General features: G+C 35.4%; 1 protein-coding gene across 1 annotated transcript in view; it reads right to left on the bottom strand.

Moving 5' to 3' along the window:
- Positions 1 to 14,947, bottom strand: part of NAALADL2 (N-acetylated alpha-linked acidic dipeptidase like 2) — a 706,998-nt gene that overhangs the window by 41,069 nt on the left and 650,982 nt on the right. The window contains exon 13 of the mRNA XM_047100419.1: positions 3,074 to 3,272. Coding sequence (XP_046956375.1) covers positions 3,074 to 3,272 — 199 coding nt within the window. The remainder of the gene's footprint in view (positions 1 to 3,073; positions 3,273 to 14,947) is intronic.

Below are 14,947 nucleotides of genomic sequence, written 5' to 3'. Positions count from 1 at the left end.
AAACGTTGAAAAAAAAAATTTAAAAAAAAAGAAAAAATGAACCCTGCTCACCAAATGTTCTTTTATACAATGGAATTAGCAATTTTATCTTTACTCCATATGGCTATCATTTTAATCAATTTTTCCATTTTCTTAAACTGCATATGATGTTATCACACTGATTTTTTTACTTTGAACATTTTCTTGCCCATAAAGGAACAGCTTACAAGGATTGAGAGTAGAAATTTTGTTGTAATTTAAAAATTTTTCCTTCAAGAATATTTAGAAATATGAATTCTCTACCAAGAGAAAACATGAAGTAGGATGATGTTATATATTTCAGAAATGAAGTAAAAATGCATGACATCTTTGGATAAAGGTAAGTCAGATAACTCAAATCGAGGATATCTATTTGCATCTATCTATTGTAATCCGTTTGCTGTTGGCATATTAATGGATCAATGGAGCCAAAGGGAATTATGGCGTACATGTATTTCTTTAATAACTGCAGTAATAGTTTAAAATAATGCCAAAATACTGAACCACAAGCTTTCAAGTCTAAAGTTTCTTACATGAGTTAGAACATTAACATAATCAACATTTTGAGGCTTGCACACTGGGATACAGGTATGCTATAATATCGCTATCTTAATCACTTTCTTAATCATTTTTATTATTTAAGGGGTAATACAAAGTTCTCTGGACAGATATCCCAGACCATAGGGGTCTTCTATATTGAGTGCAAGTGCCAAGAAAGGCAAATAGTGAAAGAGTCTACTATATCATAATACATAAAACTATATTCTTAATGTAGGATTTTTATTAATTTCTGAATTTTTCATAAATTTAAACTGAGGGAAATTTGTATATTCTAAAAATACGATGTGCCTATTCTGATTAAGACTTTTTAATAATGCTGAATTTAATAATGTGGTTTAATTGTTTCTTTAGCAGTTATTATATCTACCATAAGCTATATTTTATTTAGTTACCTTGTTCATTCTGTTTCCCCATCCCTACCTCGGGAATGTAACCTCATCAGAGCCAGTGTTATTAACTTCAGGCAACTGCTATGTCTCTGGTGCTTACAAATATCCATTGTAATAAATTAACATTGTCCACAGTCTTAGAATACACAATCATAATGTTAGCAGAAATGATATAAGGATTTTAAATGAGAATTTAAGTTTAAAATCATGAAGGGAAATCACCAAATATCAGAAGTAGGAAAGGTTTCTTATTTTAAACAGGTCTCATTCCACTATCTCATTTTATAGATGTAGAAATTGAGATGCAGAGAGATCAAGTGTTTGTCAGATCACAGAATTTTGGTAGTAAAGGGCACCTTAAATCTTGTATAGTCGAAATACTCAGGTTCTTAAAGTTACCTAGCCTATGCTTTAATACCTGCAGTGATAGGGATTTCACTACCCTATAAAAGCATCACATTTAGTGTTTTAAGAACACTACTTTTCAGAAATTTCTTTCTTATATGTAATTAAGATTTGTACTCCTATGTTTCAGTTCTCTAGTCTTAGTTATGTCCTTTGGTCATGTAGAATATGTATAGTCCAGGGTATTTTTAATTTATATTTATTTGTATATTTTATATATATATATATATATGTGTGTGTGTGTGTGTGCTGTGTGTGTGTGTGTGTGTGTAATGTGTGTGTGTGTGTGTGTATATAGTTATATACATATACAAACACACACACACAAACATAAATTGATATAGTGCAAAAGTGTAAATTTGAAGTCTTTATTTATTTTTTTTTAATTTTTTTTTCAACGTTTATTTATTTTTGGGACAGAAAGAGACAGAGCATGAACGGGGGAGGGGCAGAGAGAGAGAGGGAGACACAGAATCGGAAACAGGCTCCAGGCTCCGAACCATCAGCCCAGAGCCCGAAGCGGGGCTCGAACTCCCGAACCGAGAGATCCTGACCTGGCTGAAGTCGGACGCTTAACCGACTGCACCACCCAGGCGCCCCTTGAAGTCTTTTATTAATGAGTGTTCTGGGCCAAATATTTTTTCTGCCTCACTATTCCTCCAACACTTCTTTGTTTCTTGCCTTTTCTCACATACTCACATAAATACACACACACACACACACACACACACACATATATTAAATTGTTATAGACATACACACATCATATATGCATCTATTACACAGAAAGGTGTGTGTATTTATATTTTATGTCTTGTAGAAAAGTCAAAAACTTAATTAAGTGTGTAGGGGTGCCTGGGTGGCTCAGTTAAGCATCTGACTTCTTGATTTTGGCTTAGGTCATGATCTCACAGTTTGTGGGTTTGAGTTCCAGGTCAGGCTCTGCACTGATAGTGCAGTAGTGCAGAGCCTGCTTGGGATTCTGTCTTTCTCCCTCTTTCTGCCCTTCCCCTGCTCATTCTCTCTCTCTCAACTTTAAATAAATAATAATATGTGAAACATGTTATAATTTTTTAAACTCCATTTTCCCTCTAAAAGCCAAAATTGAATCACCCTTCCATATCAAAATTTGTTTATTAAAATATTCACTAAAATTGTTAAAATGTTTCTAGGAATCATTCTATTGTGACCTCTAACCAATATCTCTGGTCCCCTGGCTGTTTCAAGATCCATCTGAATCCCACTCTTCCCTGAATATTAAACTTATATATCTTTCTCTTAACAGGTAGCTTCTAAAATTAAACACAATACTCAAGATATGGTCTTAATAGGAAGAATACTATAGGCTTATCTTCTGATTCATTCAAAACATTTATTTTTCCCAACACAACCTATAATTCCATTTGGTTTTATAATAGCCATATCATATCTGACTCATACTGAGCTTAATGTCAAAAAAATTCTTAGTCATTTTCTATGTGATACTGTTGAACCAATCTCCTTTATTCTATGCTCATACAGTCGAAACGTTATTTGGGGGAGAATGGTCCTGAAATTGCACATATGATAATTACTCATATAACTACATATAATAACTACATTAAAAAATAGTGTCAGTTCACAGAAGGTACATGTTCTGAAAGTTAAACAAAAATTTAATTGAGGGGCATAAACATATAGATGATAAACACATATCTTACCTATAAAAACCTGGTGGCACTTGCTCTACCAGGAAGCTTTTCTCCATGTCTTGGAGTATGTCATTCAGCATTCGGACACGGATTGGAATTCTCTCCTTGGGATCATTAGCAGGACGCATCTCATCTGACTGGAAGAGTTCAGCACTCTCCCGCAGGCGTGACGCCAAGGCTAGCAGTTGATGAGTGTAGGGTTGATCACCTGGTGAAAATAAATGAGTCCATCTCAGAAGAGACATCCTCAAAGGAGCAAAATAAGCACTTCGCAATCATGGTGTCAAAAAGGAAGATTCAACATCAGTTAAATTTTTATAATGTATTAATTCCACCAAAAATATTCTGTCTAAACATTATATTCTATGAAGAGTATTAAATTTATTGCTACCATTACTATTACTAATAATAATTACTACTGTTGGGACACCTAGGTGGCTCAGTTGGTTAAGAATCCAACTCTTGGTTTTAGCTCAAGTCATGATCTCACGGGTTTGTGGGATAGAGCCCACATCAGACTCTGTGCTGATAGCACACAGCCTGCTTGGGATTTTCTCCCTCTCTCTCTGCCCCTCCCCACCTCTCTCACAAAATAAATATATAAACTTAAAAAAATAATAATTACTACTACTAATAATACTAGTGAATAGGTATTGGTTATTGAGAGACAGCTACTATGTTCCAGGCATGATATTGAGCACTTGACATATTTATCTTATTTAATATTCACCAAAGTTTGCATTGTCATGTCTATTTCATGGAAGCTGAGAGTTAATTCAGACAAGCGAATGGTCCTAGTTCATTAAGCAAGTAAATGACAGGCCAGAATTAGAAGCCTGATCTTTCTGACTCAAACATTCACGCTCTTCATGTAGTATTCTATATTTCTGGGGGAAAAGTGATTTTTAAAAAAAGTTATCTCTTCTGAGAACAAGAGATATGTTCCTGTATATTGTTATGCATCTATGGGCTCTTTTTGCTTTTCTAAAAGTTTCCTGTAATTTGAAGTTGAAATACATCTTTGATTTGAAAATACTATCCTATGTAGTATTTGTCTTGTTTTGCTTGGGGGATGATTTTTGTTTTTTGTAGTTTGTTTCTATTTGTGTAATTTACTGGAAGTCATTTTGATATGAATGGTGTTACTAAACACAGGACATTCCTTTAACTAAGAGTAAGACAGAATTTGTATGGTGATAATGGCCACCAGACCCTGGAGCCAGACTACCTGAGTTCAAATCCCTGCTATACCACTTAGTAGCTGTGTGATGTTGGGGTAAGTTACTGAGCCTCAGCATCCTAATCTATAAAATGAACAAAATAAACATCTGCTTCATAGGTTTTTTTTATGAAGGTTAAATGATTAATACTTATAAATTGTTATAAAAAATATTCTTCTATAGGTAAGCATTTCCCAGCTGATGTGACTTAACATCTTGTTTAAAAAGCATTCCTTTATTGTACCATGAGAAGTGCATTTTATTCTCATCTTCTTCCTGATATTCCCCGCCACTTGAGTCAGTCTCTGGGTGAGGCAACAGTTAGTGGTGGTGTTAGTACTCAGGAGACTCCAGCAAGGTCAGAAACTCAATACAGAGAATTATGTCATGTCAAGGTGATGAAATGAACATGGACCTGATAAATTGAAACTGGCTGTCCTGAGAGCATGGCATTGAGATAAGCAGATGGAGAGATGAAGAGGCCATATGGGACTTTCACTTGGGAAAATTTCAGGCAAAAGGGAAAGATCACAAAGGGATCTTTCCAAGTGAAGTTCAAGTGTTACCAGCTCCCCAAACACCTGGTCTTCATGAAAATGAAGATTCCTACACCTGCTAAATCTCTCCAGGAGTAGAGCCAGGAATCTCCATGCTACCCAGATTATTACACACACTTTAAAGTTTAAGAAGTACTGTAGAGAGGTGATGTGGTAAGAAAAGAAAAACTAGGTTAGAATTATAGCTTGATATATAAAAAATGTCTGTCATAGAATTACCAACCCAATACAGTGATCTTTGTTGTCTTTCACCTTCATTTGATGGGGACTATTTCATATGCTAATTTCTTTAGAGGAGAGCATGGTTCTTACACTCAGCAATTATTTACTAAATAAAGGAGATTAAATAACGTACTTTTGGAAAAAAATCCAGTAACAAAAGAAAATTCTGTAGAGATAAGTTGTTTTCATGAGAGCTATAAAGTATAGCCACATTTATAAACTTTCTGTTCACTGAAATTAACAACATGAATAAACTCATTTGTAGGAGTTCACAGGTTTTGGCATTTGGATGTTTTCAAAGTACATTATATACTCATTAATTATCTTATTTGATATCACAAGAAAACTTGAGGTTGTGAGAGGAGAAAGTTTTGCTCAGTGAGGACATTTAGCACCCTAAATCACAATTATAAAAATAATGCCATTTTATAAAGATACTATTTATCCTAAAATATGATGGTTTACTGAAGTTAATGTATGGTGAACTTACAGGAAATATCTTTGCACAGGGAAAAAAAATAAGACGAAAAAAGCACATTTAGATTACATTGGAATTGAAAGACTGAACAACAGAAAAAACAAGTTCAACATCCTTGAGAGTCTTCCATTTAAGAAAGAAAAATCTGTTCTGATCTAACATACACTACAGAATTGAAGACATTACTACTGAATCAAGGGAGACAAATTGTACCATTCTACCTTATTTAGCTTTAAATGAATTTATCTTTCTTAGTGGTGAGGATGTAGAGAACTGACAGCTTTAAGAACTTTCTTGTTCCAGAAAGAACCCTGATAGTGGAAACCTGCCATCTACACCACACCCTATACATCACTTCAAGGGTATAAGGTTACAAATTGAAAAGAAGCTTTATTTTCAATGTTCACTCAATCATTTGTATACATAACTGATTCCTAATAGCCATTTTAATGCCAATTAGAACTTGTCTATTTAAATAAGAAAGTAATAACACCAAATCGAAGTCAGCTGTGACCCCACATATTCCTGTTAGAATGTCAGCTCTGTGAAGGAAGAGATTATTGTCTAATAGTTTTGTTCACTACCATTTACTCAGACAAAAACTATGTCTGGCATAGCATGAATTATCTACTGATCACAGCATCATAATATCTGTAATATTTTTATCCTTATCTGCCTTGTCTCTCTCCTTTCTTTGACTGAAAAGAACCCTGCACGATGTTTTATCTCTTTGAATCTCCAGATGCTAGCACAATACCTGAGATATGGTAGTCATTTATTAAAAATTTTGTTGAGAGAATTTTGAATTATAAGATAATGTTTAGAGATATTTCCTGAATAACGCCTAAAAAGTCACTTAGGGAAATGTTTTGCATACAATGAGCATCAACTAATGTTGCTAAAAATCAATAAGAGTTGCAAAGGAAAAGAAAAGAAGCTACTTTAGGGTAATGATAAGTTAAATTAAACTAAACTGAATTAAAATATGGCCTGCCAATAACCCATAAAAACTAAGAATATATGTATAAAACTTCATTTAAGGCACAGTGAATGTCAGAGAAGAGAGGACTAATTGAAGCTCTTCACAGTTCAGGTTTAATAAGTAGTAAGTCCATTTGACCAAAGAAAATGAACTGGGAGTTAGAGATTTCTCTTAGAGAAAGTTAATACAATTATCTTGAAGCTTTATGTGCATGGAGTCTCAAGACCAAGGTCTTGGTATCAAAAACCAGGTAAGAGCCTCATCTACTTAATTACTATCAATGTAAGTTTGAATAGATTACTTAATATTACTGTCTTTTAGCTTCCTTGGGGGAAAATGCAGAAATGGTCATTTCACTCTCCAAGCATATAAATAACTATATAAATGGAAGTTACTATTATCAGAGTACACAATCTTAAGTATAAATTACTACCAATGCATTTTTTAAAGACATGCCCCAAAATACCATAACTAATGATTTTATTCTCAGAGATGCTACTTTTCACTTTCTCAAAATTTCTCCACACTGTATAACACTCCTCCTTGCATACACATCTATAAAGATTTGCAATGTTATTTTGTGGTGCCTATTAATCTGGAGCCATTTTTTTTCTTTCCATGGGCTGGATCTCAAACTTCTGAATAACAAGGAAAGAGATAATGTAAAGGATAAAGGAATCCAGGCGCCTGGGTGGCTCAGTCCCTTAAGCATCAGACTTTGACTCAGGTCATGATCTCATTGTTTGTGAGTTGGAGCCCTGTGTCGGGCTCCTTGCTGTCAGCACAGAGCCCACTTTGGTCTTCTGTTACCCACTCTCTGTCTCTCCCCCACTCCTGCTCCTGCTCTCTCTCTCTCTCTCTCTCAAAAATACATAAAAACATTAAAAAAAAGGGTAAAGGAACTAAACAGCCAACCTTCAAAATGATCCTTTTACATATTTGCTTCTGTTGAAAAGCCAACCATTAAGTTTTTTATAGCATAGTAGAACATATCAATTTGTGATGAATATTGAAAATCAACCTTAATATAATACAAAATAATGGAGACTGCTTAGTGAAATTATCTTGATATTATTCAAGAAACAATTGAAATGTACTTCTAAATTTCAAACAGAAACAATGCATTTTTCCTCTGTTTCAAAGTAAAATACAAATGTATTTTCAGTAAATAACTTACTGAGTCCTATTTTGTGTTCTGTCCTACAAGTACTGGGAGAAAGGGAAAGACATAAGGTTAAATCACTAACCTTAATAGATTCCTAATCTAGTTAGAAATAATCCACAAATGAAGAATAAATAAGGATCAAATAAAATAAATCCTCATGAGGATAACTGAAGAGCTTATTGTATACAAAAATATTCTAAGTAAATCCAGGAAAGAAGTGAAACTTGAGAGACAGAAATTGCCCAGAAATCAAGGTCATCTAAAATGGAACTCTTGGAAGTTCTGGGACTCTCCCTATATTAAAGCTGTTGAGGGTGTTCCATCCGTAAACAAAAATATTAATTGCTACTAATTAATCCCTTCCTATTCCCCCAGTCCTCAGCCTTCTGAAAGATGAATCTATCTCTAACTTCAACCCTTTCATTTTTCCATCTTGCTATACAAAGAACAGAGCTGGATATTATAAGCAGTAGTGATATTAATTGGAGAGGAGAGAAGAAGGTGGGAGGGAGAGAGGGAAGGAAGGAGGAAGTACAAGTCAGTGGATACTGAGACATTATTGAGATCTACGGAGGCCAGTTCAGGACAGGCTCTAGAACACACTGAAGGAAACATATTCCTACTCCTGCCTTTTAGCCAATCATCACATTGCAGCATTCTCCCCTTCAAGCCATCTGGGAAGCAGTGTGGTATAGTGAAAAGGGCAGGGGCTTTGGAATCTGACAGAGCCATATTCAAGCCCTAAACCAAGCACTTCAAGGTACACACCTAAGTAAGACACAACCCCTCCACCCCTTGCCCTCCACACAGTTTCTTAATCTCTAAATTGCTCTTAACAATATCCAGTTCAGCTCATGTGGCTAGAGTAAGGTTAAATGTTACAATGGACATAAGACACTTAGCACATTACCTGGGGCTTTGTGGCGTGACCTCTAAAGTGCCACGGTGTCCTCAGAAATCTTGTTCTTCCTGAGGACCGTTGGTACAGGATGCTAAAACACCTTCTAACAGATCAGAAGCTTACAGGCACTTCATACACGTCTTTTCCATAAGGTCTCTTAGACTTCTGGATTGCCCCACTGAATCTGTATGTTCTATCCTGCCAGAACCTGGAAAATGCACTAACTACTTCTTCTCCCACTTCATATCTTGATGAGTTTCATCTTGGCATAAACTCAGATGTGTTAAGTCTGTTCTACAACCTCCTGCACAAATATATAGCTGTCTTATTTTAAAGAATGATTTTACTACTTACTATTGTGGCCTCTATTCAGAGTTTTATACTCCAAAAAAGTTTTAAATTTTTATTTCCATTTTTCTATCTTTTGGTTGTATTTTGTGACTCTATTTTTAAAGACTCACACAGTTTCATCTTAAATTAAGAGTGAAATGTACTGGTCATACTCTAAAACTACATTTTTATATCAAACAAACATAGCTTTTTACTATGTATTTCACAGAACCTATTCTTCTATGGATGAGCTTATGACAGTTTTAAAGGTGCTAATAATTGCACAATCATGGCTTAGACGTCACTGATTTATAGTGACAAGGAAAAGTGTGATTTATGTTCCACATAACACAGTGGCTAAAAGAAGAAGATTATTTTGGGGGAAAAATGTATGTTACTTAATGTCATCTTAAAAATATCTTGTGGCATCACTAAAGAGAACAAAAGAAATTACCAATACGATTTCAGCCAGAGGAAACAACAGTCCTTTATTATCCTACATTTTCTATTCTTCATGCTGGTTTCTTTAGTATGAATCACAGTGAATCATCTCAGCTGGTTATTTAAAGAAGTTAAACAAAAACAAAAACAAAACAAAACAAAAAAACAAACAGGTAGAGAATGAAGTGTAGGAGCTAGTGCACTGTTGATAAATAGTCTAACACTGATTTTACAATGCACTGATAAATGGATATTATTTAAAAATGCAATATGCCAGGAGGCAGTGGCTAGTTATGTCTAAACTAAATACAATAGAAATCCTTTTTTTTTTTTTGCAAAAGTGCCGAAGTGGCATGCTTATAAGAATCAGATTGACCACTTTGAAAACACTGGCAACACATTCTGAAGATTTTCTTATATTCTAAATATTACCCAGTGATCCAGATAGCCAAAAACAGATGCAAATCTATCAAGACTTTGAACATATTGCATGGAATGAGTTGTCCCAACAGCATATGTCGGCCTGGTGCCAAGATTGAACCGGGAGCTACTTTCATGGCCATAGATGCTGCCACTGTGTTGTGTTTGCAACTACATGATCTGGTTATTGGTTGCTTTGGAAGAGTGAACAAAGGCTTCCTAGAAGGAATTAAATTCATGTGTGGTTTATTTTTTATCAGTCTCCTCCTGAGGCAGAAAGTTGGAGTTGTACATTTAATAACACATGTGTGTTTAATTATGTTTTGGCTAAACTGAGAAAATGAAAAAAAAACTTTAATGAAATTAATCAGTATGAGGGGAAGGGTACTTTATGTTCTATTATAAGCCAACATTAAAAGTGTCTTTAGGAGCACCTGGGTGGCTCAGTCAGCTGAACACTCAACTGTTTATTTTGGCTCAGGTCATGATCTCACAGTTTGTGAGTTTGAGCCCTGCATCAGGTTCTGTCTGCACTTCAGTGAAGAGCCTACTTGGGATTCTCTCCTTCCCTCTCTCTCTGCCCATCTCCCACTTGCATACATACACACTCTTCCTCTCTCTCTCAAAATAAGTAAATACTTTTTAAAAAATCTTTAAAAAAACTACTTTAAAATTGTTGCCAGAGAGGCAACACTCATAGAAAAATGGATTGTAGTACTATCCTGTCATGGGCACAGGGTTTTGTCCTAAAAATACACTTAAGGAAAAAAAATTCACAATACATTCAGCTATTACTAGGATGGGAAAGTAGGAAGATGATAGGAAGTCATTACCATATTTCAATCAATGTAATTACACATATAAAACAGGTATTGGGGAGCCTGGGTGGCTCAGTCGGTTTAGTGTCTGACTTCGGCTCAGGTCATGATCTCACGGTTTGTGGGCTTAAGCCCCTCATCAGGCTCTGTGCTGACAGCTCAGAGCCTGGACCCTGCTTTGGATTCTGTGTCTCCCTCTCTGTCTGCTCCTCCCCCATTTGCACTCTGTCTCTCTCACAAAAATAAATAAACATAATAAAAAATGTTTAATGTAGGTACTAAAAAGAAAACTTTAAACCAAATTTGAATGAAGTATTCAGGGTAATGAGGACATGATGACAAAGGGAAGCTGGTTTAAGGAGACAAACACTGATAATACAGAGACAACCAGATTTTGTTGCAGACTCCGCTAGTAAGAACTCCTGGTTTGAACAAGATTTGGAATGTCAATAAATGAAATACAATATTTAATATAGTTACATAGTCAGAGTCCATACAAAAATACACTGGGGATTGATATTAAACATAGTTTTAGGAAATTGTACCCAATGGATGGCCAATCCCTTACTGAATTTCTCTCAGTTTGAGCAAACAAGGTAAGCTATTTCTGAGAGAATGCTTTTGAGTTTAAGTCCTTGTCACACAAAACAGTTAGTTCCAGAAATGCAAGTTTGGGTCAAACCACTAGATATCTAACATGATTCAGAATTTCCATGGGAACTAAATCTTTTCTTGGAATTGTTTGGATTTTAGATGGATGGATTTGGAATTTTTTCAGGAGGGCACAGGGCCAGGTTGCTAGTATGCCCACACTTTACTATCTATAGGCCGGACAAAAGCTGGAATTGATGCTAACAAAAACCAAAATTGGAGACTGATAGGCTGAGGCCAAATATCACACAAGTTATTTATTTCTTTAAATTTTATTTATTTATTTTGAGAGAGAAAGTGAGTATGAGCAGGGGAGGGGCCAAGAGAAAGTACGAGAGAAGCCCAAGCAGGCTCTCCACTGTCAGCACAGAGCCTGACACAGGGCTTGAACCCACAAACCATGAGATCATGACCTGAGCTGAAATCAAGAGTCGGACGCTTAACCAACTGGGCCACACAGGTGACCCATGCAATTTATAAAGCGTATACTTATTTTTTTTTCCTTTTGGGACATTCATCATAAATTACTCAGAAAGAAGAAACGACATCAGATGGATCTCAATTACTTGTGACTGTAGAAAAGAACCAAAATGACAACTGAATATATGAAACTACAGATCTAGCAGAACAGCCTGTGCTTGCCTCGGTCACATCATCACCTTGAAATACTATCCCTCCTTCCACAATGAAGTGATTGGTGCTAATGAATTATCAGAGCTAATAAAAAAATTAAAAAGTCAGCTAAGTTACCATTGTCAGTTTCTCAAGGAACAGGAGGAAATTCTGCCAACAACCATTTTACCTTTAGTGAGACAATCAGGAAGTGGCAACAAGCCACACAGATCGAAATTGTTTCCTGCTGAGTCTGGCTTTCACTAAATAAATGTGTACATAGCCAGATCAAATGGAAATGACTTTTACTTTGTTTTGCCATTTGTAGTTTTTGCGATAATGGTAAATAATTAACATCCAGAATTCCAACAAAGAAAAATAGCAGATATTAACAGAAATCATCAGAATTACATAGTCATTGTTATTTTGAGGTGGTGTTTAAAACATTAAAAAGTAGAGAGAGTGAGAAAGAGTAAATTTAGTAAGGTTATTAAGTGCGTACTCCTTAGTCTGCTTCTAGGTTCAAGGGTATGGTTGTACTCATTTATTCTTGACACCTGCCTTTGCCCCCTGCAAACTAGTACCAGTGTCTTATGTGTGCAATTTTTTTGGACATACTTTTATTTACCACAAGTACAGCTGAAGCATATCAGTAATCTTATCAGTCACTATTTACACTACATCTCTATGTAACCACATATAAATATTCATTCTCTAACTATTATGTGTTTGGCATTGACCAAATATTAAGAGCCAAGGTCACTCAGTCAAAATGAGCTTTCAAGACCATCCAATAAATCAACTCAAACAAATTATTCACTGGTAAATTATCTTTCTTTCTGGTGGTTGTGAGAACAGTAGAGAATGGTCTGCTGCTACTGTAAACTAGAGTAATAAATAAACAAGATGGCTGGTTGTCAAGGGGTAAAATTACACCGTTGAAAATGCAATTGGGTTTCAGAGACCTTCATACGTAAACTTTTTGCAGTAGGGAGAAACAAAATTTTATAGTTTAGCCTTGAAGGTCACTTTTTTGTAATAACTGTGATTGAGAACTTAAGACTAATCACTGCTAGTTGTCATAACAAAATAAAAATATATATAAACAATTAAAGTTTTACTAAGCAGTAAAATTAGATTAACGTGTAGCACATTACTCTATTTTACAAATAAGGTTATAACTAAAGTAGTTAAAATAGAACAGTTACATCAAATTGCCCACAATTTAGCAAATATTCGAATGATCTTTTACTTTAATATAGAACAAATAATTTTGAATCATGATGACTAAAAGATAAAAATGTATAGCTTAAAGGTGACAAATTGCATCACTTTGATCAAATATTTATACTCAGGTCATAACAAAAGAATTTTATTCCTATATATCTATGTTCTTGACACATTTTGTTTTGTTTTGTTTTGTGTTTTTACTATGGGTATATCTTAAGTCTGGCCCACATTTTTCTATGTGAAAGTAGCAAGGAAACCCAAGGAGTTTCACATCAAAAGAAACAAAACTCAAAAAAAACCAATAACCAAAGAAAAAGTTCTTTACCTATAGCAGAAGCAGACCAATATACCAGCAAGAAGCCAAAATACTCCTGGCTCATCTGACTGAGCAACTTGATTTTGGGAGCTGTTCATCTAGACTTGGTAGCATCAGGCTGCAGTGGAAATCTTTGTAGAACGACTGTAGCTTCCCCCCAACCCCGTTGTACTGACATGCTTCAGATATAACTATTAAAGAAAGGTTTATTAACCTGGCCTATTTTCAGAATATTTTCTGTACCCTCTTCCTTTAACCTAAAACCTGGCTCTTCCATAATGATACTGCTTCGGCCCCAGCCCTCCTAGGTGTGGTTCCTTCTCTCTTACGCTTTGTACCACTAGCCCTAGAAAAACCCTAGGAGGTATCGCTGCTCATTCTTTGAAGATTTTGGCTCCTGGTTTAGTCACTTCCTCTTACAAGAATACTTCGATCTGAATTCTTGGCAATTTCAATACCCACATACTCTAGACTCTCCTTAGCCTCTTTTCTTCTGGTGATTGCTTATCCCACTTCCATGGTCATGTCCTCTCCTGAACGCTGTCCTTACCAATATCTGAACTCTTTGTATGATCACATTTTTAATAATCCCATTTGCTGGCCAGCAGCAAATGAGTCTTTTTAGCTCACTCAATTCTTTGATCTCACCATGAAGTAGTATTTATTGATCCTCCTTCCATTTTGTTCCCCCTCCTTTCTTTCATTTCCTCATTTTTATTCCATACCCAGTTTAGATACTTTGATCCACCCTCACGAGTGCTCCTGTGCACATACTCTCAGTTTTAACTTATCTAGGTCATTGTCCCTCTCTCATTAGAGCTCTAGCCTGATTAAATCCAACTATGTCAGTTCTATATCTGAATCACCAACTGAAGGCTGAATAATTGTACTGACTTATCTCATTAAAAATATATTATTTCTTGGGACACCTGGATGGCTCAGTTAGTTAAGCATCTGATTCTTGATTTTGCCTCAGGTCATGATCTCATGGTTCGTGAGATCGAGCCCTGTCTTGGGCTCTGTGCTGGCATTGAGAAACCTCTCACTCTCTCTCTCCCTCTCTCTCTGCCCTTGCTCTTCTTACGCGTGTGCATGCATGCGCTCTCTCTCAAAAATAGACGAATATATATATATATATATATATATATGTATATATATTTCTTCTGAGCTCCAATGCTGCCCAAAATATAGGCATACCTCATTTTATTGTACTTTGTTTTACTGATTTTCACAGATACTACATTTCTTAAAATTGAAGGTTTGTGGCAACTCTGCATCAAGCAAATCTAAGATAGAAACTTGACAAAAGTGGAAAAGATGGAAACTATATAGAGACCAGCCTAAATATACCAAAAACAGAGCAATCCGAGGCTACTTCATATGGGAACAAATAACCCTAAACAGCTCAAGTGCTTTTAGGGTTTTACAGCCAATATAATAAAAGTTATAAGAATCACTGAGGGAGGAAAAATTGTGTCATAGTATTCTTCAGGTTAAGAAGCAATCCCAGTAGTCAAAATTAAAAAAAAAAAAAAAAAGG

The sequence above is a fragment of the Lynx rufus genome, unplaced genomic scaffold (assembly GCF_022079265.1).
Source record: "Lynx rufus isolate CCGP_SWC_20201006 ecotype Redwood Valley unplaced genomic scaffold, mLynRuf1.p SCAF_5, whole genome shotgun sequence".
In the NCBI taxonomy this organism is placed as follows: domain Eukaryota; kingdom Metazoa; phylum Chordata; class Mammalia; order Carnivora; family Felidae; genus Lynx; species Lynx rufus.
The sequence above is the reverse complement of the archived record's forward strand: the minus strand, read 5'-3'. Positions and strand labels throughout refer to the sequence as shown.